The sequence below is a fragment of the Podarcis vaucheri genome (genome assembly GCF_965113315.1).
Source record: "Podarcis vaucheri genome assembly, chromosome: 3".
In the NCBI taxonomy this organism is placed as follows: Eukaryota; Metazoa; Chordata; class Lepidosauria; order Squamata; family Lacertidae; genus Podarcis; species Podarcis vaucheri.
Window position 1 is genome coordinate 55,391,811 of NC_138761.1, and position 26,372 is coordinate 55,418,182.

At 39.2% G+C, this 26,372-nt stretch overlaps 1 protein-coding gene across 1 annotated transcript; it reads left to right on the top strand.

Annotated features, from left to right (window-relative positions):
• The first annotated feature begins 6,281 nt into the window (after window positions 1-6,281).
• Window positions 6,282-25,007, top strand: WTAP (WT1 associated protein). Its single transcript, XM_082215307.1, has 8 exons — window positions 6,282-6,412; window positions 11,164-11,201; window positions 11,286-11,341; window positions 11,929-11,987; window positions 14,661-14,788; window positions 16,513-16,691; window positions 21,845-21,999; window positions 23,817-25,007. Exons 2-8 carry the CDS (start codon window positions 11,172-11,174, stop codon window positions 24,401-24,403), a joined length of 1,194 nt encoding a protein of 397 aa, XP_082071433.1. The 5' UTR covers window positions 6,282-6,412; window positions 11,164-11,171; the 3' UTR covers window positions 24,404-25,007.
• The last annotated feature ends 1,365 nt before the right edge of the window (window positions 25,008-26,372 follow it).

Below are 26,372 nucleotides of genomic sequence, written 5' to 3' on the forward strand. Positions count from 1 at the left end.
TTTTCCAGGCACTGTATATTGTCCAGGCCTTGCTTGTGTACAGCATTATTCTATAGTGGTGTTTCAAGCTTCAAAACTGTATTATTACTTGCGAATCATTTTGTATTGGCATGAAGCCAGCTCTAAACTTTTAGTCATTTTAAAATAAATATTACAATTATAACAAGCAGCAGCAAGCATACCAATATTGGTCTGTGTTAAATTCCCAAATGGCGTAAGGTTATCAAAGCCAATACAAGTGCATATGTGGACATAATAATTTCCAGTAAAGAATCCATGAATACTACTTTTTTATTCTGCTAAATTAGCCCTTCAGTGAACATGTGTGCAAGAGATGTTTGCGTAAATGTGTGTGCTAATGCACTAGCAGATCTGGTGGTACTACCATTTGGCCTGCTGCTGTAAGTAGATGGTCCTGAAAATATATATTTCAAGGGTCCTAGACCAGGAAAGCAAGGAAAGGCCTGCTACCCAAAGCCTCTGACAGGAGAGCATCCTTGTCCCAAATGGGCTATAGTTCATTGATGATATGTTCTAGCTAGCAGATGTAGGTGACAAATGGTGCTCTGTCACTTTCTCTTCTGTTTTTCAAAGGAGACTTCTTATTCTTGAGTATTCACGTTACAGATGCTGATAAACAGCAGTAAAGCAGTGCAGGCTTATAGCAGCCATACCACCTTCCCTTTCCTTTGTGAAATTCAGTTTGTTAAGTAAGTAGGCGCAAGGCAAACTTCTGTTTCTCCACCTGAGTCCCCTATGTGCAATATGGGAATAATAATAATTGATCCTACAGCGATAGTGTAAAATTACTGATATTCTATGTGAAGTACTCTGAATATTCTAAAGTACTGTATAAAATAAAGAGATATAATATGGGTTGTTTAAGTTGTTCTCTTCCCCTCCCTCTCATCTCCTTGTGCACTCCCTCAAATCTGCTCTGTAGGGTTAGGGAAACCCCTAAAACAGATTGGGGGCTGGATGGTAGGAGAGGGAGGTACAAGGGCACAAGAGGAAGTCCTTACATGACTGGAACAAGTTTGCTGGATACCATCCTATGTCATCACTGCAAATGATGGTCAAATGTCACATTAAGGTGAACAGCTAGTGTAATCAAATAATAGAGAGTTTAGAAAAGTTGGTAAATCAGCAACTATGAAAGTCAAGAGGTCCTTCTGAAGGTGAATGCCAGCAAAAATTTGAAGCCAAGAATCTACCACTCTTGGTGCACTAAGTAAACATTAACAAATAGTTGCAGGGGTGTATGTGTGGATATCAGTAGTTCATTTCGTAATGCCTTTTTGTCAAAACGATCCTGTGTTATTTCAATAAAAACTGCTGACGTCTGAGGGGATACTCAAAAGTGTATTCAGGATAGTAGTCACAATGAGATTTTATTTTGCTCCTCCAACTTTTTAAAAACACCCCACTACCACCAATATAAACATTACTAGCACCTTGAACCCAGTGTTGCTTGGGAATACTAATGCACTAAAAATCAGTGCAGTTTTAGAAGTTTCAGTCCATCATACTGATTTAAAATGACATGCATACATAGACACAAACCTGCTTATTGATCTCAGGAACCGTCATGTAAAATTTGGTTACGATATCTTACGAGGTTTCCAAATGCAGAACAAACAATATAGTTACATAATGTGTGGCTGCATTTTCCACATCACATGCCTTTTTAAGAACTTGAAGATTTATTAAGAAGTCAGAAGTGTTAATGGTTCTTATGTATCACAAACAATTCTGCAACAGTTTAGAAAACTGAAATACATCAACTTATTAGAACAGTTCTGACTACAAATTTTGCATCAACTTAAAACAATTAGTGAATAAAATATGGTTCTAGATTGGGGTATTTCCCCATTTGATTTCACTATTAAACAGTGTGTACTTACTATATTTGGTGGGACTACTACTACTGCAGCAGCTTTCCAGTGTGGTAGTTGTGGTCCCACCACCAATGATAAAGCTGAATTTCACAGACCACCTGAATGGAGCTCATAGACTACCAGTGGCTCACAGAATACTATCCGAGAACCTCTGACATAAACATTATCCAATATGATTGGATTGAATTATAATCCCCTTCACAGTAGTTACTCCTGTAACTACGTATTTACACTGGGGCATTGTTTCTTGTGAGTTCCCAGCCACTATGTTAAGACTACTCCAGTCTCCAATGCTTTAAAAGCTATGAATTCCAGCTGTGACATCTGCTTCACCTTTCTTGTGTCCTGATCTTATGAGTTATGACCACCTATTATCTAATATAATTTGATACATATCCTCCAGGATTAATATTCCTTGTTTTGAGGCTGCCTTCATGAACAGTCGCCCACTGCCTGGACCCTGGACCTCCTATGAGTCTCTCCCTTTGCAATTGTTGACCACTTGTGACCTCTTTAGGCAACTCTGCTTGTCAGTAAATTTCTGAACAAGCTCATCTTATTGGCCCTAGTTCTGTTAAAGGTTGTTCATACCATGACTCACCTTGATACTGTTTTCATTTTTTTAAATAAGATATTAAGATTTTTTAAAGTATAACAACAACAAAATAACAAAAAAACCAAAATAAAAATAATTAAAAAATCACACAGATTTTCCATTACTTATTTTCCTTTAGCTTGTTTCCCGGACCTCCTCATACCTCCCTTTTTTGTATTCCACTTCCATCTGTTGGATCAGCAAATCCTTACCCTCTTTAATTATCCTAATCTTGATCTTAAAAATAATAGCATTAAATTTTTACCTATTTATAAACCTTTTTTCATATTCCCTTAAAGCATTACAGCTGAAAACCACTTAATTTCTATCCAACATCATTCTAACATTCATTAATTTTACAATATTTCTGTAGGTAATCTTTAAATTTCTTCCAATCTTCTTCCACCGACTCTTCTCCCTGGTCTCGGATTCTGCCAGTCATTTCTGCTAGTTCCATACAGTTCTGTTTCTAGTTTTGATTTTTCCACCTGGAAACCAATTTTCTTGTCCGAATTATATGCCTCCATTATCTGATAATAATGAAGCCAATCTCTCACTTTGTTTTTTAATTTCTCAAAACTCTGCAATTTCAATTTGTCTCCTCTGTTTTCAATCTTCACTTTTCTTCGACTGCCACATATAGCCTTCCTTCTGATTTTTTTTAAAAAAAGAGAATAGTGAAGTAATAGTTTCTGTGAGTACTCCTACAGCTTAAAGTGTAAATTTAACTATTCTCTCCTCCTTCATCCCTGTAATAAAACCTGGGAGTTGTAATGCCAGAGTAGTGCCAGGACCCCCGAGACACAATTCCCTCATATTTCTGTAGAGCTACAATCTCCAGAGGACCTTAGCATCATCCATAACAGTTTAAGGTGTCAATGCTAAGTACCTTACCTGGGAGTAAATCTCATTGAACGTATTGATTTAGGGTCACTTCTGAGTAAATAAGGATGATGTTTACACTTTGTCGTTTAACTAAATAATAGCACCACAGACACACGTGAAGATGCTCTTCCTGTTGCATCACCATCCTTAGCAGATACAAGTATGGAAACCCCATGATGAAATTTTAAAAACTGTAGGAATGATGCATAGGTATATTCCAGATACTTTGAAATACTATTAGTGTTAGATGAGGGCTTCCATGTCAACGTACTAATATTTACACATGGAAAACAAGACATTTCCACGGAATTACAACATGGATTGCTACTGGTAAGTAAACCCTGGTAATTCTACCAGCCCTATAGGGAACAGGCACACTTTTCCCCTTAAAAAAATGTGTTTGTGGAGTTAGTTAATTCCAGAGTTCTTTTTCTGTTCATAATATAGCAGATCTGCCCTCTAGTGATGAGTGTACTTTATTTATTTATTTTACTCCTGCCAACGTGCTGGAGGCAACACTGCTAAGAAAACACAGAAAGGGTTGTTGTTGTTTTACAAAGGTTGAAACTACAATAAAACACTTTAATAAATTCCTTCTCACATTTCTTTGCATAATGCCCATTGCCATTGTTCACAAGTTACATTTGTCCCACTTTAAATGTCACCAGAATAATACAATTTATTTCTCAAAATTTTGAGGCTAAGGTTCTTAAAAAAAGAGATAGATAAGAGAGAACTGAAAGGTTGGGAGGGAACTGAATTATATGCAATACTTACTTTTCCTTCCAACCCTAACTCAAGGCTAGACCAAGACATTTTGCTACCTGAAACAAAAGTACACGATGACATCCCTTATAGCAGCTGCTATAATCATAGATTTATAAGGGACCCTGAGGATTATCTAGTCTAACTCCCTGCAATATAAGAATGTGCATAATCTTGGCATTATGCCTCTTCTTCAATTTCTAAATCCCAATTTGATCCCCACCAATTTTTTTTGCAGAGATATCTTTGATCACAAGGCAGACAATACCCATGACCCCAGGACTGGCTCTGCTTAACCTGTACAGGACATACCACAAATTAGAAACAAAGAACTTAGAACCAATTTGTTAACCGTGGCAAGGACAACCATTGTCAGGACTGGTGGTATAGGGTGATCTGGCAGGTAGCATTATTGGGGAAATTGACATGAAAATTGAAGATAGCAAGAGGCATGGGGAAATATAGTAATTTTTATGCAGTCTGGGGTGACTTTGCAGATTATACAAAGAATGAGGCATATAGCAGAACGGTGCCTATGGCCTACAGCAGAGTTTGGCTTGCATGAAGCACATATTTTAATTATTTTTTCTCCTCCCTTCCTGCTTTTGTATAAACCCTGCAGACCACTGATGCTGATACAATAACTTTTTAGCTGTGGACAACCATTCAAGTGATGGTGGCTAATATGTATTAATTTGTGTTTGTTATACTCTTTGACAAAGTGCTGTAGGGTATTCATAGATGATTCTCTATATGTAGTTGGTTTATCTTTGTTTAAAATGTTTTGGTTTTTTTTTAGAAAAAGTGACAACTTTCACCTGTTGTTTTTGTTTCAACACTCAAGTTTTGCCTCTGACCACAAAGACTGTTTCATAGCTGTCAACCTTCCCCCTTTTTACGAGAAATTCCCTTATTCCAGTGCCGTTTCCCACTGCTATCCCAGATTGTTCGATATCCCGTAGACTGTCCCTGGGACAGGTGAGGCTGCTGGTCCCTTATTTTTGAGGCTGCTGATCAATTATTTTCAAATTTGAAAGTTGACAGCTATGGACTGTTTAGCTATGGTGGCTAACTTGAGAAGAATCCCTTTAAAAGATATTCTATATCCTGTGCCCGTGAATTCCATAAATTAATCGCAAATCCTCTGAATACTGTAAATTTGTCAGTCCTAAAGTTAATGCCAATCAACTTTACTGGTTCCCTTCCAGTTAACCTCATGGGTACAGCTAAAAAGATACAACTTGTCAAGATCCTGGATGCAAACATAATTCTGCAATTCCACTTATTTCAGTGGGAGTTACGTGCACTTCGTAACTCTAACCCAATATTACAGGCCGATCGCGTGCACGGTTAGACGACCCTTCAATGCCACCGATTTCCAAATTCTGCATAGGAACGGACTCGACTGCTCCATTTTCACTCCTTCCGAAAATAAGCCTGTGGACTCAAAAGAAATCCCTGCGTAGGAATTTCACCGCGTCCGATGCAACTATCTTTATCAAGCACCATCAAGTCTCCTTCCGCCTCGCTCGGCCTCACTCCTGCAGGTGGTTAGAGACGATACGATTCCGAATCCTTCCGCCGACGCTACTACCACCCTGCTTCCTCCCATCATGCTTTGCAACTGCGTAGAGACGCGGGACTGGAGCGGGGCATTCAGTCGTCGTCCCCCGCTAACTTTGGCCGAATACTTACGTCTCACCCCACCCCCCCCCTTCTCCGCGCAAACAGCGGCTTCTTTCCGCAGAGAGAACAGAAAAGCAGACCGAACCAAGGAAGGAGGCGGGGGGGGCAGTAGCGCCGTGCGATGGAAGTAGTCCCGGCGCCAGGCAAAGCGCTGCTGCAGGGGCAGTTGCTCGCTCGCTGGGCCGGTAAGTGTGAATAAGGCGGCGCGAGGGAGCGCGCGGCCGAGGGAGGGGGAGGAGCCGTGGGTGAGTGGCAGCGGTTGGCTCGGCGCTGCGGGCGGCTCTGCCTTCTCGCTAGGACCAGGCGGGAGGCAAGGAAGGGGCGAGGCGGCGGCTCCTCTCATTTCCCTGTCCGGCGCCATTTTGTAGCGCAGCGAAGCAGCAAATAAAGAGCGGGGCGGGAAGCGAGCGTGGTGTTGCTGGCGCGGCGGCGACGGCGGTGTTGGCGGCGGCGGCCTTCTCCAAGCAGAGGTGCTGCTGGGCCCGCTTGATTGATGCGACACGAGCCCCGGCGTGGAGGCACCCGCTGCAACCGGGAGACGACGACGACGGCGACGACGCCTCGGGGCCGCCACGGGCGGGAGGTGAGTGGCGGCCTCTCTCCGCTTCCTCGCGCGCGGGCCGCATCCGCCCGCCGCAGTCCCCGCTACTACGGCTCCCGGAGAGACCCGAGGCTCGCCGGCCCTGAGCGAGAAGAGGCATCCATCCCACGGGCGGGGCGGGGAGCGCCTTCCCGGACTAACGTAACTCAAGCGGGGGGGCCTTAAACTCGGCGCCTTTTTCTGCGTTACGGGCACCCGTTACGGGCATTTCCTCATGGCTGTCGTCACCCCCCTCAAAAAAACCTCCACACACCCCCCCCCCAGCGTTTTTCAGATAGCTTGTTTGGGACGGGCATCCTCTGCTCGCCTGTCTTGTTTACTATGGACCGGCCTTCCTAAAGGCATCGTCCTTCGTAGACAGGAGCGTGGATACCCTGGGATTCTAAAATACTCCTTAGATGATTTCTTAATTACGAGGAGGCCTTTTATCCGTAAGACCTGAAAGGACTTGGCGACAGGTTTTTTATTTCTGCGCCATTTGGATAGAGGGGGAATCGGAAGCCAGCCGTAGATGTAGATGCACACAGAGAGACATTCCCCACGCAGACTATGAAAGGTTATAAAGCTTTAGACTGCACTCCTCCTCTGCATTGGAGTCCGCGCCACTGTAATAAATGGGGCTTCGAAGTAAATAAGGATGGGATTGGACTGCAAGTCACATGGATGGGTTATTTAGGCTCTATTTGGCTCGCTAGAAAGTAATGGGTTCCTCAGATTGCAGGCATCACTACTTGGTGCAAGAGAGAAAGCAGGTTTGAACTGCCGCTGCTTAAAACAGCGATTTTATAAATAATTTAAAGTCAATAATTCGATTTTTAAAAAACAAAACAACCCTGTTTGTTAACTTTTCCAAGCAAATGTAGGTTACACTTGCTTTCTAATCAAAAGTCTGTTTGAAAATAAATATGGGTTTGGCAGTATACTTTGCCAAATTGTAAGACTAAGGTGCAAACTTGCTCAGTGATATCAATTTATTGAGAGTTTGGTTGCTCTTTGGGGAACAAAACAAGTACAGTATATGCTGTAACATCTCAAATGCATTTCCAATGTAGACTTTGTAGGCTGACTACTGGAAATATTTCTGTTCAAGCCAATTTATAACCTTTGAGAACAAGAGACTTTTACACAATGTGTCAGATTCTAAGGAGTCTACTGGGTGCCCCCTTCCCAAGGTAATTTTCAGGTGCAGCTTACAATGTCTGGATTGATTGTCATAACCAAAAATTTGATACCTGTCACAACTCACCAAGAGTGAGGTTTTCATTTGAGAGCCAATAAATATGTGTTGCCCATGGGTAAAGAGTTTCCTTATGCAACTGTTTTTTGATGTTCACTCATGTAAAAACCACCATGCAAAGTGATCTATTCACATTTAGAGGCACCATACTAATGACAGGCTATAGTTGCTCAGGCTACAGTTCACTGGTATACAAAGTTAAAACGTGAATGAGTTGACTCTGGAAGTAAATGCATTCATTTATACATAATAGGATGTGCATGAAACACTTACACAGACAAGCACTTTCCTCAGAAGTGCCACCATATTTGTTTCAGCCTGGATTGCTCTGTTGCTTGGAGATGGATGCTTAGCTTAGATCAGAAGTGGGTCAGGGATGAGAGAGTTTCTTCATAATACACTGAAAATAAAATCTAGTTACATGACAGCACAGTTGTCTATTTTCTTAAATACTATGAAAACTGACAAAAGATTTTACATGTGTGGCTTGACAGAATCATAAAAGTTAAGATGACATACTTACGTGTTTCAATTAAATACCTTTATATTTAACTTACATTTTGATGTTGAAACAGTTTAATTTGGTTATTTAACCAAATATAGTTAATAAAATGTATGCAAAGCAGGGGAAATAATAATACAGTGGTGCCTCGCAAGATGAAAAGAATCCGTTCTGTGATTCTCTTCGTCTAGCGGTTTTTTCGTCTTGCGAAGCAAGCCCATTGATGGATTAGCGCTATTAGCGGCTTTTAGTGGCTTATCTGCTGATCGGATCAGCTGATAAGCGGCTTAGAAAGGGGGGGGGGAGGGAAAAAACCCGCAGGAACTCGCAAGACATTTTCGTCTTGCAAAGCAAGCCCATAGGAGATTCGTTTTGCGAAGCACCTCCAAAACGGAAAACTCTTTCGTCTAGCGAGTTTTCCGTCTTGCAAGGCATTCGTCTTGTGGGGCACCACTGTGCTCACATGTCCTTGCATTCATGAGGTTGTTTGGGTATGAATATGGGGTTTGTTACTTTTGGAAGGGTATCTAGTACAGATCTGATCATGTTCCGAATGTGGAGTATGTGCACTGAACACTGCAACTACAATGACTTAAGAGGGATTGATGCTTACTTGCAACAGAAAAAAATGGAACTTATCGAGGATCACAGGGTGGTGTACAACTTCACTAAAGTCATTGGCTAATATGAGTTATAGGTATGACTTCTTTTTATAGCCATCTTGAACACAGATGTGTTAATACAAAGTCTGAGTTCACAAATCCTGAAACAACAATTTGTTCTTAAATTGATCAGTTTTACACAATAATATGAAGCCATGAATAAAGACTGGTTTTGTGAGTTACCTATGTAGAAGGGATAGAGACACTCGTGTGTGTGTGTGTGTGTGTGTGTGTGGAGATGAATGTGGCTCTCTAGGCCTCTATTTGGCCATCAGAGCTCTCCATAGGCCACATAATAATAATAATAATAATAATAATAATAATAATTTATTATTTACACCCCGCCCATCTGGCTGGGCTTCCAACCCTGGGTGGCTTCCAAAAGAATATTAAAATACTATAATACATCAAACATTAAAAGCTTCCCGAAATAGGGCTGCCTTCAAATGTCTTCTAAAAGCCTGGTAGTTGTTGTTCTCTTTGACATCTGGTGGGAGGGTGTTCCACAGGGAAGGCGCCACTACCGAGAAGGCCCTCTGCCTGGTTCCCTGTAACTTGGCTTCTCGCAGTGAGGGAACCACCAGAAGGCCCTCGGTCCTGGACCTCAGTGTCCGGGTAGAACGATGGGGGTGGAGACGCTCCTTCAGGTATCCTTCTTTGCACTCTCCTCAAGTGTTTTTGACTGTCATGAATGTATTCTTGAAGTCTGATAATGCCTGTTGCTTACCTGAATAAAGAACAAGAGGTATGTGAGTGTGCAGATGCTAGCCCAGTGTACAAAGGCAAAATGTATATTTATTCCTTCTCTCACTTTTGCTTCAGGCCCTGGCCACCATTGGCATGTAGCCCTCAGAAGGTTGCCCAGAGATATGGCCCCTTAAGACTTTAAAATAAATACTGTGATGAGTCTAGCTGAGGGAGACTTGGGGATTTTAAAACATATTGATTGCTTTTAGAAGTACCTGCTCTTTGCTAATAATTTAAGGAAAATATTTTATCCTATATGGATTATCAACATTTTAATCTGGGTGTTGCAAGACTCATTCATGATTGAATAATTCCCAAATAAAGTTGCAAAATATTGATTGATTATATTTCTATGCTGCTTTTCATTCAAATGAATCCCAAAGCAGCATACGAACAATACATAAAAATAACATAATAGAACATTACAAATACAGAATAAATCTTATAGAATACTTAACAAATCAATGAAACAGTTACAAATCATCAGTAAAATAATTACCATCTATGAAACACTATTAACAAAACAACTAAAAAAATAAGCTAAGCATCAAGTAAGAAGTTCAGATTTTAAATTCAGCACAACATAGTGGTTCCCTGACTGTCTCCGAGGTACGCATAGTGCCAGTTAATTGCAGGAATAAATTCAAAAGTGATGAACCAATATTTAGCTAAAGCTTTTGTACCTACATTTATTTGAATTCCCATACCTTTGCATGCCTTTTCCTGGAAAGGTCTTGCCAGAAAAACTTTGGAACAAGGACATGGTATAGCTGGAAACAGGGTGTCAGTGAAGATATGAGACAATAACTGATGACTAGATAATTGGTATCAGTATTATTTCCAAAGATTTTGGGCAATAGAGACATAGTAACATGCATTAGATATGGAAAGCTTATAAATGTCAGAAAAAGTATTTGAATACAAAATAATAGTTTTGTTAATTGGACAAAACTCAGAAACCCAGCAGGGTCATAAGGTAGAGTACACGTTTTAAAAAATTAAAAAGTCATGGATTTCAGTAGGATTTAATTCAGATCATTTTCTCAAACTTTGCAGCAGATATGTATAAGCAGATACGTACCTAGTACTGCTGTAAAAATGTTTAAACCAGTAACTTGCATGTAAACCCTTTCTGTGCTGTGAAATGAGCTTTCTGCTAGCTGTAGTTACAGTTACACTCAACATAGTAGGTTGGATCCATATATTTGCTTTCATGGACAGAAAGAACCCAAGATCCAGCAGAGACTCTTGCTGGAAAAAGCAGGAGGAGACAGTTTCAGCAGAGGAATTCCTGTAGCTGCCATCACCATCTCCCAAGGACCCTCTGACCCAGTTTTTCAGGAGGGACTGGAGAAGTTGGCTCCCCACCTCCTCCAATGGGAGAATCTCTTGGGTGGTGGTCTGCCCAGGGGTAGTCTGGATCTAATACTTAGAGCCCAATTCTTCATAATTCTGGAAAGTACATAATGCTGTGTTCAGTGGACTCATTTCAGTTGGAGTGCATCATTATTTTCAGATGGCATAAAAATGCTGGCTATGGTAGTAAGAGGACCAAATAATGATAGTGCTTGTTTCTTTTATGCAGAATTCACAATGACTAATGAAGAACCACTTCCGAAGAAGGTAAGCTTGAAAGCTGTAGCATTTGTATTTATTTTTCAATATCGCATGAAGAAATAGTTGAACTTGATTATTTTTGTTCTGCAGGTTCGCCTCAGTGATACAGACTTCAAGGTTCTACCTAGAGAGGAGTTGATCTTAAGGTAAAGTGATAGGCTACCTTATACTTAAAAACTATGCATCTCTTAACTGCTTCATTTTGAATAACTTCCATTTTTATGGTAACAGGGAACTAAAAAGCAATTTTAAGTTTAATGAGGTAGAAAGATTAACACTAAACCTTTTCCTACTGGCTGTGGAGAAAAAGTACATTGTTTATCCAAAGGCAAGTAGCTGGAAATTCTGCACTTAGAATGCAAAAAGGAAAAAGGTCATTCGATATACTTTCAGACTGTATAGAGAATTCCAGAGGAAAGAATGTAAGAGTATGACCAAGAGCCTGCACCTTGGCAGTCTTGGGTTTGTTACAGAAATAAACTCTCCATGTCTTTCATATATGAGGCTAGAAACTTGTTTTAAAACTGCAGAAATGAAGGATGGAAAGGTGCTTAGGGTGGTGCTAGATGTGAGATTGTCTATAGCTCATTGTTTTTGGTTGGAAAGAGCTTAAAATATTTAATGAATACCCTATTGTGTGTTTAAGTGTGATCTTGTCTGTACTCCCACTTTGCACCAAGCATGCCATAATTTAATCATTTAAGATTCAAAAACCATTTTCCTTCCTCATTAGGTGGAAGCAGTATGAAGCATATGTGCAAGCTCTGGAGGGCAAATATACAGACCTTAACTGTAAGTGGAAACTCAATTGCAAAATAGAAATGATAATAAAGAAAATAGTTGTTTTAAGAGGCAGCAGTTGGATTTTCTGTACAGCTCAGAAAAAGTATCTGAACAGCCCTTTAAGCTTGGTCAGGCTGATCCACAAACCATTTAGAACTGTAGTTCCCTTCAAAGGTTCACTTTTATCTGTCTAGAGTTCAGACATATTAATGGCATTACCAGTTCAGTCACTCAGGCTTTAGTAACCGATCTCTGATGTACATTGTTCAAATTGGTGTGTCACAGGCCACATTTTAAGTCATTGGTAAACCGTGTTTACTAAGCTTAAATGTGGTTTATGTTTTTAAAAAAAACCCAACAAAGAAACAAAACCCAGACGTAAATAAAATATACACATAACTAGCAGCAGCTGGTGTAAGCTTCCTAATCTATCCTCCTATCCTGCCATCCCTTTTGTACAAAAGTATTCCAGGTAACCCATAGGAGGAGGTGAGAAAGTGGCTGGCTCAAATTAATGTTAAAGGTTTTTGGTGGTCTTTTCAGAAGTTGTTGGTGTGTTAGAAGTGCCTCAACTAAAGTTAAATGAATTCAGCAGATCTATGAGTGGGACTGGTGTTGGGTTTCCCATTGGGTATCTTCGTTAAGCCGGCACTTACTGTCTGCAGTAGTTTGGTTAACTGCAGTAAATGGAAACCCTTGCTCAAACTGATACTGTTGTAAGTGCTGTGGGTGCATCTGATAATTAAATACTTACTTTTGTTTCAGGAGGCTTAAGCAGGATTTCTGAAATGCTATCATAAAATCACAGTGCAGTGACCTTGCCTGTAGCCATCATGTATGTTTTGTGGTCTCCTCTGCAGTCACAGCTAAAGACCAGTTTGAGAACTATGGTTTTAGACCAGCCTTCCCCAGCTGGTGCTGTCCATATATTTTTGGCTTCCAATCCTATCATTCCTGGTTATTGACTGCTGGTTGCGGTGGAGTAGTTTAAAACATGGAGGGCACAAGGTTGGGGTATGCTGTTCTTGAAAAGCATTAATATAGAATGAACGATACAGTGTATCATATTTTGTGTATATGCACCTTCTGATCATTTGTGGAATTCTTTAAGCCAAAACAATGGGTTCTTGCTGTAATGTCAGGTATGGGAAACCTGTGCCACTCCAGATATGGTCGTATGCTTCCCGTCATAGGGTTGTTGGTTCTGCTGCCTGAGGCTGAGGAGAACTGGGGTCCAACAAAATCTTGGCGAGCCACAGTTTCTTTGTCAGTACCTGCTTAAGCCCATTATACAAATACAGATAAAATTACTCAATAGGTTTTTTTTAATCTTTACTTTGCAATCAGATTTGTTTCATTTGTTAACACAAACCCATTCAGTCAGAAAACATCAGTGTAAAGTGGTATTTAAGTGTTGTTGAACTCCTCTGTATCCTTGGGATTTGAGTTCAGGTTATTTTAAGCTATTTGAATCTCAAAATTGTCCCTCTGGAAAGAGAAGCTTGCCTTTACATGTCCACCTAGGGATTAATACTGGGAACAACAATTAGGCACCAAAGGATAGTTGTACAGGTTACCATGCGATACCTCTAGAGTGACAAGCAAGCTTTTTTCTAAACACACCCAAGAGAGCGCTATCTCAAGTATGAGTTTAATTAACATAAACCTGTTAACTGATCTCAAACAAAATGCAGTTTGTAGAAAAGTTCAGTTCTTTTCTCCCAGTTGGGGTCTTGGGAAACTGCAAGCCGTTATTATTGGTGTGTTTGTACTGGCAGCAGAAAGTTTTTACCAGTTTTAGGACAAAGCTAAATATCAGACTATAGTTCTGTTATCCTCAATGTGCTGTCTCTGTCATCTGTGGATGTTAATAGATCCGCAGCATGAATTTTCTTTGTGGGACACTGCAATCACAGTAATGGTCTAATCCCCTTTAAGTGCCTCTAAGTCCTTTAAACATGGCAACTGCTTTTCAGCTTTCTAGTTGTTATGGAGGTTATGTAATCTATGAACTTAATATCCTTGGTTAATAGTTAAAACATGCTATGTTGGTGTCTCATGAATTTAACTCTATAAAAGCTTTTGCCTATATATATAGAGAGAGAGAGTTATTTTTTTAAGATGGCACAATATTTTGTTGCAGGAGTAGGCTAACTTGGGCACCTAAAAAATAAATCATTGCTTCTCACAAGTAGCCCCCAGAAATAGAAATGAAGGGTGGCATTCCGTGAAGTAGTTTCATTAGTGAAGGGACTTCTGGCTGTGCTTTGGAACTTACCCTCCCCTTTCTCTCCTCATACACTCACAAAATCTGTTCAGGGAGTTTCAGCAACCCTCTGAAGCAAATTTGAGGAGGAATTAGGGGAAGAGGAAAGGGAGGGGGAGTTCCCTTATTATAGACTACTGGTCCTACCTCTTGTTGACAGCTGACAGGAAAAAGGAAGGTAGAAAAAGGGTAGGAATCTCCTAATTGATCTTTGCTGTGTTTGTGCAGCTTTGCTTGCTGTAGAGGAGCTATTCCTTTCCCCGTTAAATTCTTGTATGTGGGTTTAGTTGATTCAATGGGGGAGCAGAAGCAAACAAATTTGATGGTCAAGTTGTTTTGCTTAGACAAAAATTTGGTTTAAGGTCTTTATAGGCTCCCACTAAAACTTTGCTGTTTGCTTTGCAATTCAACAATAGCTAATGATGTAACTGGATTGAGAGAGTCAGAAGAAAAGCTGAAGCAGCAACAGCAAGAATCTGCTCGAAGAGAAAATATCCTAGTGATGCGGCTGGCAACTAAGGAACAAGAGATGCAAGAGTGTACTGTAAGTGAAGCTTTTCAACTTGTTGCAGATGAAGGTGTCTGTGTTGATATATTTATTTTTAGCTTAACATCCTGTATGTGGAATACTATTAACATCCTGTGGTGTTTGCTTCAACTATCCTGTTGCATGAGTGGTTTTTTCAGAGTCTTTTTGGTCAAAAGGCCACATTCCTGGCAGAATGAAAACTTTAATGAATCATGATGCCTTCATCTTTATAAGTGACTGAGAACTACCCTAGATCAATAGCAGACCTAAGCAAAACATAGCTACTTTTAAAATAACAACAATAAAATGCTGTGCACATTTAATTCTGCTGTGATGCATAGGGTAGCTGAAACAACTTCTGTGTAGCCAAATTGTGGTGGTGTATGGCGAAGATGACCCAGCTGTTCTGATCTATATATGTCCTCTCTACTTCCAAAATGAGTTAATGGAGTCCCAAAGATATTTTAGGAAGCAGGCCCAGTATTCACTATTGTCTTCTGTACCTACAGTAAGAGGAACAGCATTTTTCCTTGTGAATGACTTCCTTCAAGTCATTTGTCATTTTACTTAATTCACTTAATTTAGTTGTACCTGTATAAATGTAGAAGCATAGCTTGGCTTCCCAGTTTGTGAATAGTTCTAGCAGACAAGACTAGGATATTGGTTGGCTTAGGGAAATATCACTGGTTAGGGAGGTATTTCTAGCTATATGCATATTTATGCTGCAGAATCTCAAACTTATCAGTCCATAGCTTGGGAGTTGATACATTTATGTTCATTATTTTTTGTGCAGTTTACTGCATAAATATTTTCAGATCAGAGATTGGCTAGCAGTTGCTTTGGCCATCTTTTCTGCAAGCTGTATTTCATACTTTTTGCCAAGCTATGTAGTTCTTAGCACTGATGTAGCTCCTTTAAAGCACTTTGAGATGGGGATTCTAGAAGAAGACAAAAGTTACTCTGATTTAGAACTTCCCAACTGATATCACAGTACCAGTGTTCATTGAGTAATAAATATTGGCAGAAGAAAATGTGTTAAGTAGAATTTTCTCTAATGTAGTATTCATTCAAATAACAATGAATTTTGAAGAGATATGTCCTGCAAGTTCATATTTCCTCTAAGATGGGGGGGGGAATGGTTTTAAAAATTCAACCCCCCCAAAAGGATTAAAGCCACATATTTATTGGCCAGTCAAATGTCTCTTTGATGTTACCTGCCTTTTTACAGAAGTGCATGCAAAGATGAAAACTACTGCCAATGTTAAAGAGAGAACTTGATGTAAGCCTACTAGTTACTACTAGTACAACTTAAAATTGAGTTGAGAACAACTTATAGCTCTGGCAGAGGAGCTTAAAGTGTAAAATTACAAATAAAAGGCATATGTAGATTCATTTATTTTATAAAATGTGTATACTGCTTGATTGCGGTGGATGATCTGAAGGTGCTATGGGTTAAATTTTGGGAGTAGTTCCTGGAGGTTGATACAGTGGTGGTAAAAAAAAAAAAATCCTAGGAACCCAGTATGCTGGTGGAACAAACACAAAATTGCCCTGTTCTTTGCATCCATTCTAAGCATCCAAATTCTGTGCATTCCTGTCAGTTTCGGTGTTCAGTTGTATTCAAGAAAATGTTAAATTATGAGATCCTTATTGTATGGGGGTATCAGACTGAAATGGGTTAAGTTGGCTCATGAAAGCTTATAAATGCCAATGTAATCATTTTGCCTCCTTTTATGCAGACTCAGATCCAGTACCTCAAGCAAGTCCAGCAGCCAAGTGTTGCTCAACTGAGATCAACAATGGTGGACCCAGCCATCAACTTGTTTTTCCTAAAAATGAAAGCTGAACTGGAACAGACTAAAGACAAACTGGAACAAGCCCAAAATGAACTGAGTGCCTGGAAATTTACACCTGATAGGTAAACAAAACATACTCCCCAGTCAAGACTTCCCTGACAGAGAATGCTTTGGTGGGACAACCACGTACTCGTTTCCACACCAAGACTCAGACGTTTTGAGCCAAAAGCCACATTCTTATACTGTCCAGCTTGTAATGCTTAATGTAAAACTTATCAGATGAACCTTGTGTTTCAGCTTTTCCCCCCTTTTGCTTCAGAGGCCTGACAGCGTCGGACTATTCTGAAGAAGTGGCCACCTCAGAAAAGTGCCCTTTCTAGAACATGTAGACATTTGCGAAGTGGTTCTGTTTGAAGAAAATAGAGGGAGAAGCAGAAGTCTAAAGTCTGTGGCACACTATGTCTACAGACAGTTTGGAGAACCTAGAGATTTTAAATCATGAATTGATCATGTCAAATTCGAGTAAAACATTAAAATGGAATATGCTTCGCTCTTAACCCTAAACCTAGTGACTTAGAGACTGATTAAGTCAGTTTTGCCAATAAGACTGTGGACTTCCTCCTTGTTCACTGAACTGCTGGGTCAAAACTCAATGAGGTGAATTTTGTTTAAATCACATTTGGTAATCGGCTTTGAATAGCTGTGAGAACACGCACACAGTCAGTGTTGATTTTTCCTAGCATTTGGGTTCCATAGGACTTCAGTGAACCTTTTCATGGCTTTGAATAACAAATTGTTCTGTGGATGGCTGGCAATATGTGAACTCCTAAATCTAGTACTGTACGTATAGTTGCAATTTAATTACATCTTCCTAACCTTGTTGAAGCAGTTGTGTACGTCCTGGATCTCAGCTAGTATATCTAACCCCAAACTAGTTGTGATTCTTTTACTGCCCTTATCCATGCAGAAGTGCCATTCATAATTTTTATCCTGAGACCCTATGTGCAGGCTATACAAGGTGCTGCAGTAGTAGTTACTTTCAGAGTTTGTTTGGGGCATTTGCATTCCACTGTATAACTAGTTTTTGTACTGCAGCCTTCTATAAAATGTGCCTTGAAATAGTTGTACTGCATAGTTCAGGGGACACTAGTGTTCGTACTACTGTATGGGAAGCTTTCATGTAGTATGAATATAAATATGTAGAACAGGCTGCTACTTGATTTTGTCCTGTTCTCTGGAAGAGAGATGATGTTGAAGCAAATTGCATGCATCCCACTGGTTGGCATCAGTTCAGAAGAGTTGATACTTTTTGATGCCTCGTCATGTCCCAAGTGATTTCCAGGAATGGTAGTCTGGGACAGTTTAGTGTGCATTCTTGAGGTCACAGTGGAAAGACTGCCGAATATATTTGAACCATAATAGTCAATATATAATAACGGAAAGAAAATTAAGGACTGTTTCATAGTAGGTAAAATATAAGAACAAATATTTTAATGTTCCACTTCCAGCATTCCCAATGCTGTATTGGTTGAGTTAAATGAAAGATACTTCTAAGAAGTACTTTTTAGCTCTGCTTTAGATAATTATTGCAGCATATGAAATGTAGTATATGAACCTTTGTCCATTATTGAGTCTACATCGAAAGAAAACCTTGAAGCAAAAACAAATTGCATCTTTCAGACATCTTGGGGTGATGCTATGGAAAATCTTTTAAAGGTCTAGCATCAAAACAGAGGTAAGACCAACAGAGAAAACAGCAAAAACTGTCTTAATATGTTGCAACTGACTTTGTAAAACTTGTTAAATGTATAATCAAAAATCATTTCTCATAGGTATGTTTTAATTGTGGGATGCCATACAGATTATTTGTGAACTTCAGCTTAATCAATTCATGTTTGGATAGAGGATGGTGACTTCAAATGTTTTTGGGTTCTTAAGGTGACATGAACCTAAGTATGAACTTACTTCGTTTTCATTTCAAATAGACATCTGGAAAAACTAATTTTTGCTTGATTTTTAGAAAAATGAGTATCTTAGTCTTGAACAGGTCTTTGATATATACATATTTCCACTTACTGTGAAACCACGTCCCTTTAAACATTTAAGTTTTATTTGATATGCCTTACAATTGACTTTGCTACACATTTTAAAGGTCTAAGGGGTGGGATCTTAATTTATCCCTTTCAAGAAATATTTTCATCATTTGTCTTCCATATGTTTTGCCAAAATTTCTTTTTGACTTGATACTTGAAAGTACTAGTTCACTCTTCTACATATTAATGTGGTTCTGAAGGGTCAAAGGAACAGTTCTTGTATTTGCACATCACTTTTTGTGGATCATTGTCTGTGCTCAAGAGCTGACTGTTTCAACAGTGTTTTAAGTATTGTATTGCATTGTCCTTGTTCATAGGATTCCAGATACAGTAGGGGAAATCACTGAATACTATATTTTAACTGTCACTGATACCACACATAGTATCCAATAGTGATGCTAATTATGGGGGTGGCATCATTGAGGCTTCCTAGTTAACAGGAAAATGCTTAAAAATTAAAACTTTACCAGAATATTTGATTTGTTAAATAGGTGGTAGTTTTCACTGCAGCAGCATCCTGCAATTCTGTTAGCTTGTTACTGTTGTTGCCATTCTCACCCATTTATAATCTCTTTCTTGACAGAAATAGTTTCTTGATTTTTTATATGAGACAGTAGTTTGGTGTACATGAAAACATAAGCAACAACTTAAATTCCTATGTAGGTTCTTAAAGAGATTATGTTGTGCTGGAGGTGGACATGAAGAATGCATCATGGATATTCTGAAATGGCTGAAATTCTTGAAGGCACAGGCCAAGATCCAAAGAACCATCCTTCAAAGAGTTTGAGGGTTTTGACTTTTTTTTCTTGAACTAAAGCCTCATATAATGCAAGGGATGATTTTGAAACTGAGAAGAGTTTCAGAAATTAATGAGGGCTGTTATTAAAGAAAATTTTAAAAAATCAGGACCTGTTCAATCCCCTCTTGTATACTTAAAGCAGCTCTTTGGATCCTGGCCATCAGCTTTGTGTGATAACCAAGGGTCACTTCATGCAAATTGTTTTCTGTATTGATCATTGTTTCCATGTAGAAAAAATAGGTATATGCCATAACATGTGATGCATACTGATATGCACTTCAGCACATGCACACTTAGCGTGCGTGATTAGCAGTGGGTTCCATGTATTCAGAACACATGCACATGTCACATTATGCTGTAAGGTTAGTTTTCCTATGTGGAACAGGTTTATGTAGGAAAATGCCTTGTGTGAAGTACCCTTCTATGTCTTGAATTATAGCAGAGAACACTTGCAAACGTTGAACTTTTATTTAGCCACGATTGCGGTATGAACAGGCAAAAAAACTGAGAATTGGGTGGTGAAACAGTTACATATCTGCTTAAAGTTTTTGGGTAGGTGCATACAGATTTGCAAGGAATACATATTAAGGAAAATGAAATGTTAACGTAAACTTGCTGGGATTATAGTAGATCCATATAGGTAAGCTTCAAGAATATGTGTCCCAGCCAGAGAAAAATAGGTAATGTAAGTGACAGGAACCTTTATGGAGAACAACATATTTTAAAAGGATAATAAATTGTGCAGACACAGTCAGGTTCTAAATTTTGTTCTAATACTGTTCTTGCATCATATGTCACATTTTCATAACTTACCTTGTTCATGAAACTATTAACTGCAATTTTTAAGCCCCCATGATTTTGTTTCATATAAATTTTGAAGCTGTATTTGTTTCCTTTAGTTTTGGAATCTTCCTTGCATTACTAAGGTCTATAATATCTTAGGTAGAAGTTTCCCCCCAGCCCTTCTATCAGAATGGGCTCTTCTGCATGCAAAGCATCTTCATATCATTGAGCAGTGTATCCTTTTGCTATATGCTATCACATGATGTCTGAAACTGCAGTGTTTCATGTAAAATAGAGCTGCATGTTTTAGTTCGACAAAACATGGAAATGCCTTTTAGTATATGTTGAGTGGTTTTCCTGAACTGAAACAAGATTGCATAAATCCTGGACATGTAAACAAAAGTGTATATATAGCATATTATTTGTGAATTTTTGTGTGAAGTCACACAGAAAGAAAGCAACTAGCTGTCACAGTTCTATAAATTAGATCATGCACATTAATCAGTTATATGCTAAAATATGTAAGACAGTGGCATGATCTAGCTGCTTCTGTTTGTGGAAAGTATATTGTAACTTATTTTGCTAAACACCCTGCAGTGTGCTGCTTAACTCCTGCAGATCACTTACACATAGTGGCCACAGCTCTGTGGACTCGTGGCTATGGTGCTGCTCTGGCAGAGTAGCCTACACACTACGATGCCTTACCAGAAATGGTAAGACTGCATTGCAATGTGTTGCATTGCTCATCACAGGAGCAGCATACCTAGCACAATGAGCCCCTTCTGAATCATATCTCAGTCCTTTGGATTGGATCCAAGCCCATTTAAATGGGACAGGTTGGGTATTATTAAGTCCCATTGATTTTACTCGATCTCTAAGGATGACTAAAACCTCTCCCCCCTTTATTGGTACTCTGCGGTTGTTTCATTTTTTCCTAAGGTTTTGGATTCTTTTCTGCTCATTTGCGTTCTTGGTATGGCAAGTTTGCCTTTTGTAAAGCATTAGTATGCAACATAATGTTAGAGTCATGCAATTTTGCATATAGTCGTGACTAGAGCCTCCAGTATATTGGTAAAATGAGATTGTTCATTGCTTGCAAGCCAGATCATTGACTATACTGGGTTCTAGCCAGTGCTAGTCCTGCTCAAAGTAGACCCATTGAAATTAATGGCCATGATTAACTTAAACCCTTTAATTTCAGTGGGTCTACTCTGATTAGGACTTAGTTGGATGCAACCCATTATGTCCAACACTGCTTTACTTCTCCCACCTCCCCTTCCTTAGAGGCACAACTAAGTTCATTTTCTTTTGAAAATTGCTTCATGCTGTAGTTGGAGTATAAGAACAACAAAAGTCATTTGATCATTTAAATTGTTCAACTGTAGAACTTGCCTTTCAGTTTCTCGGAACAGGGCCAGAAGATCAGCAGACGATGATGGATCAGCCTCTGGTATCTATAGGGAGACTTTGTACAATGACAACTGGCAGTAAGATACTGTAGCGTGACACATACAGGAATACCACTTCAGTAACTACTTTTAAAAAGGGAGATGAGAGAATATTGTCTTCATTTTGTGATAGATGGCTCTTTCCTTTACAGCCAAACAGGCAAAAAGTTAATGGCGAAGTGTCGAATGCTTATCCAGGAGAATCAAGAGCTTGGAAGGCAGCTGTCCCAAGGACGTATTGCACAACTTGAGGCAGAGTTGGCTTTACAGAAGAAATATAGTGAGGAGCTTAAAAGCAGTCAGGATGGTAAGGGTTTTTTTATAAAGAAAATAGAAAAAATGCCTTTTATCTGTAGGCTTCACCAGTTAATGTTATGATGTGGGTATTATGTTTCCACTGTGGAGCATGTTTAAACATTATGAATAAAGGGATAATTTCAAGCTCATTTAATCAAATTCCATGGAAGCACAAAAAATTAAACATCAAGCTAGTTTTTCATGAAGGTAAATGTAGTGTGACATGTGAAATAACAGATTGACTAGAATATGAAGGAATTCCACTAGGAAATAGTAATGTGTGACTACTTGCATATGTGTGTGTTTGATACTTTGCCCTCCTAGGGTGCTGTGGACTTTATTCTAAAACAGAAGCCTTCTTTGCTGCACAGCAGAAGACTAATTTGAAATTGAGGAAAGTACAACAGCATTATGTGATAAAACATGGTGGTCTGCTTTTCATAGTAAAGCAACCCAAGCCCCTTTGGGTGGCAGACAGGCACATGGGTACCTAAAGTAGTTATCAGGATCACAGAGTTTGCTTTGTAAATTTTGCTTTGGCCCAGTTCTGACCAGCACATTTCCAGAAGAAGTTCATACAAAGTTAAAATTAGTATCTCATTTATTGTTACGAATTTTACCTTCAGTTGTAGATAGATGTATTGAGTTAGAGACATGGGGGTGCTTTGGTATAATGCTAGCACTTTGTATCACAACTAGCGGAAACTTTTGCTGTAGGGATTACACGGATTTAACCCTTCATTGGAAATAGTTTTGGGGGCAAGTTGTAGGATTGTAGCCACTAGAGAAATTAAATTGCACTTGACTGGGTATTGAAATTTTCTAATAGTAGAAAATACCGAAAAAATCACGATTGTATGTTTGTGGAATGAAGTTGTTATTGCTAATGTTTGCCTGTGTTGGCATACTTGTTAGTATCATTCTATCAGGCTGGTGATGAGCAGAAACTTCCAAAGAGAATATTGATATTACATTTATTCATATTGCCAAATATGTATGAACCATAGCTGTCAACTTTTCCCTTTTCTTGCGAGGAATCCTATTCGGAATAAGGGAATTGCCTTTTATAAAAGGGAAAAGTTGACAGCTATGGTATGAACACTGTGAGTGAAGTTTTTTAAATGTACAGTTAGTGATTATATACTACATAGGTTTTTATATGAGGGATCATGGTACAGAAACATTACTGGTGCAAAAACAGAACATTATTTGCCATGGAACCCCAGTTTTCCCCACTTCCAAAGATAGCATAGAAGATCATGCAAATTAATATGTATAAATGTGGTGATGTATGCTAAGAGTAAATGTTTTAAGGCAAAATGCCCAGAAGTTATAAGGAAGACGCATGTAACCATGCAGGTTGGGATTGCCATCCCTTAACCTTGGAGCTTTTGCAGATATCTTAACAAATCAATAGTTTTTCCCCCTTGAATCTTTGCCTGATAATGCATTTGGGCCCTAGTGCAAAATTCTTTGCATTTGGATTTGCAGGAACTTGCTGCTTCGTTTATAATCATTTTGGTAGGCATATTGAGATTAAAACAAACATTCTATGAAATGTCTTCTGCTCTGTATTTTTCTCTAGTTCTTTTTCTTTGTATATGCCCATGAGTGTGTGCTACCCATTGGGTTGTGCTGTCCTAGCATGGATGTGGAAGTTATTTTTTTGGAGCTCTGTATTGGCTATATAGATTAGGAAAAATATGTACACAAAGCCATCAACATATGAATATTTTATTAACTAAGTTGAGGTGGCTTGAGACAGTTTTAAGATACATAAATGAGCTATTTTAAGTGTATGCTCCAAATGTGTTTTTCTTCATGTAGAACTGAATGATTTCATCATCCAACTTGATGAGGAAGTAGAAGGTATGCAGAGTACCATTCTAGTCCTGCAGCAACAACTGAAAGAGACTCGCCAGCAGTTGGTTCAGTATCAGCAGCAGCAGCAGTCACAAACCTCAGCCCCAGGTAGCAGCCGGACTCCAACTTCAGAAACTGCAGACCAGGGAGAAGCCATGAGCAAAGACTGCAGTCGTATGGCAAATGGACCAAGCAATGGCAGCTCGTCTCATCAGAGGACAGCTGGGCCTGGTTTTTATAGAGAGGGCAGTGGAACAGAGGATGACTTTCCACCCTCACCAAGCAATGGTAATAAGCTTTCCAACCATTCTGAAGATAGAACTGGCAGAGGATCTGGTAGCTATATAAATCAACTCAGTACTGGGTACGAAAGTGTAGACTCTCCCACTGGTAGTGAGAATTCTCTAACTCACCATTCAAATGACACAGACTCCAATCACGATTCTCAAGAGGAGAAAACAGTCAGTGTGAAAGGTAACAGAACTGCGGGGTCTCGTCATGTTCAGAATGGTTTGGACTCAAATGTCAATGTACAGGGTTCAGTTTTGTAACCTTTTTTCTGCAACATTTTTATATAGTGTCGTTTAAATTGGGAGAAGAAACTGTCCAGAACTGTTCAGATTAGTGCATATATGTCACAATTCTGCCTTTGTGGGTTTTTTGCTTCGATACCTCTGCCACTTCTGAAATTTTAACAATTACATTGAATGTTGCTAAAAGGATGTTTGTGTAGGCTCAAGATATTTTTGAGTTAATGTGAAGTTGAAACGAGTTTTATTTCCAGGTATAACACAATGATGTCTGTACAAATCTGTGTATATCTAGAACTTGTGCTGCGTAAGGGCATTCTTTACTCATACTGTTATAACACTCAAATTGTCATAATAGTTGTGAGGTAATGACTGCCAAGTTTGCCCAGTACAGTAGTTTTATAACTAAAATGAACTTGGTGAAGGAGTCCTGTAGTAGTCTGTGTTCCAGTTTTGCCACCATGCATCTGTGCGTTCTCTTTAGGTGACCGAATGTTTAAGAATTTTGTGTGCATAGTTACTCGGTTTAAGAACTGTTGTATCCTGTTAATGCATATTGCTCTGTGACTCCAATATTATCTTAACTGTACTGACCAAACCTAAATAAAGATTTTTAATAATGTAATTTATTTAGTCCTTCTGTGTTTGTCTTGTGCAGACTTGTTGGGCTTTTCTTTACTTCAGTTTATATAGAACCCTTCATTATAATATGCAGTCTTCATTGTAATAGGTAAAAGCATGTACTTGAAATTCATTTAAGCTTTATGGCTCTTATCAGTATACAGCATGTGGCCCCTTTCTCATAGTGAATGTACAGCTCTTGCCACTGAAACTTTTTTAAAAAAATGCAAGTGGTACATTTTGCTGTGGTCATGAAGTATTGACAAAAAATATAGTTGCCTCAGGAATGTGCTTAAATGAAGTGACTGAAAATTTTCCATAGTGGAAATCCATAGGTGTGCTTATCATGGGATACGGAGGACATCTAAGCACACATTTTCTGTGGGAGAATTGGAATTCTGAATTGCTGGTTTAAACATCAACCATCCTCTTTAAGTGCATTTAACTAGAATGGATATGTCAAACACTGCCATAGTACAATTTTTGCTATGCTTTGTGAAAATGATTGGGAGAGGTAGGATTTTGTTTCCAAGGTGCCTCACATCTACATGTCAAACTCCTTTATGCTTCAATGTGACACAGTACCAATGCAAAAACTCTGAAACCCTAGTGCAATCTTCCACACATTGGCATGCAATTACATATGGCTTTTCCAGACCTCGTTCATGATTTGTGTGTTGCAGAAGCATTTAACTTAAACCCTTTCAAAATCCACCTTCAGTGGATGACACTGGATTCTGATATTATGAAAAAGAAAACACCCTATCCACTTAGTGCACACCATTTATTATCTCTATACATGTTAATTCCACCCACCCCATGCCCTTTTTGCTAAGCTAAAAAGCTCCAAATGAAACTTTCCTTCCTATGTTGCTTCAATCCTCTTATTTCATTTGCCAATTAATGCATATTTTACAACCCTACCGTAAGCTTTTTGAAATGGAGTGATGAAAAGTACACAGTATTCAAAGTGTGGTTGCACAATAGGTTTGTATACAGTCACTGATACTTGGCAATGGTTATTTCAGTCAATTTGGTAACTACCAACAGTAACCCCTAGAGTGCCTGGCATTCAGAACCTTTGAGGAAGCGAAGAAGTATCTTGAATTTCGTCTCAAGTTTAAATCTTTTGTATTATTTTAGTAGTAGGCTAACTCCTCTAAACTAAAAAAATTGTCCAGTAGCACCTTGTTGTTGTTTAGTTGTTTAGTCGTGTCCGACTCTTCGTGACCCCATGGACCAGAGCACGCCAGGCACTTCTGTCTTCCAGTAGCACCTTAGAGACCAACTAAGTTTGTTCTTGGTACAGTCATATCTTGGGTTGAAGTTGCTTCAGGTTGAGTGTTTTCGGGTTGCGCTCGAGGCGACC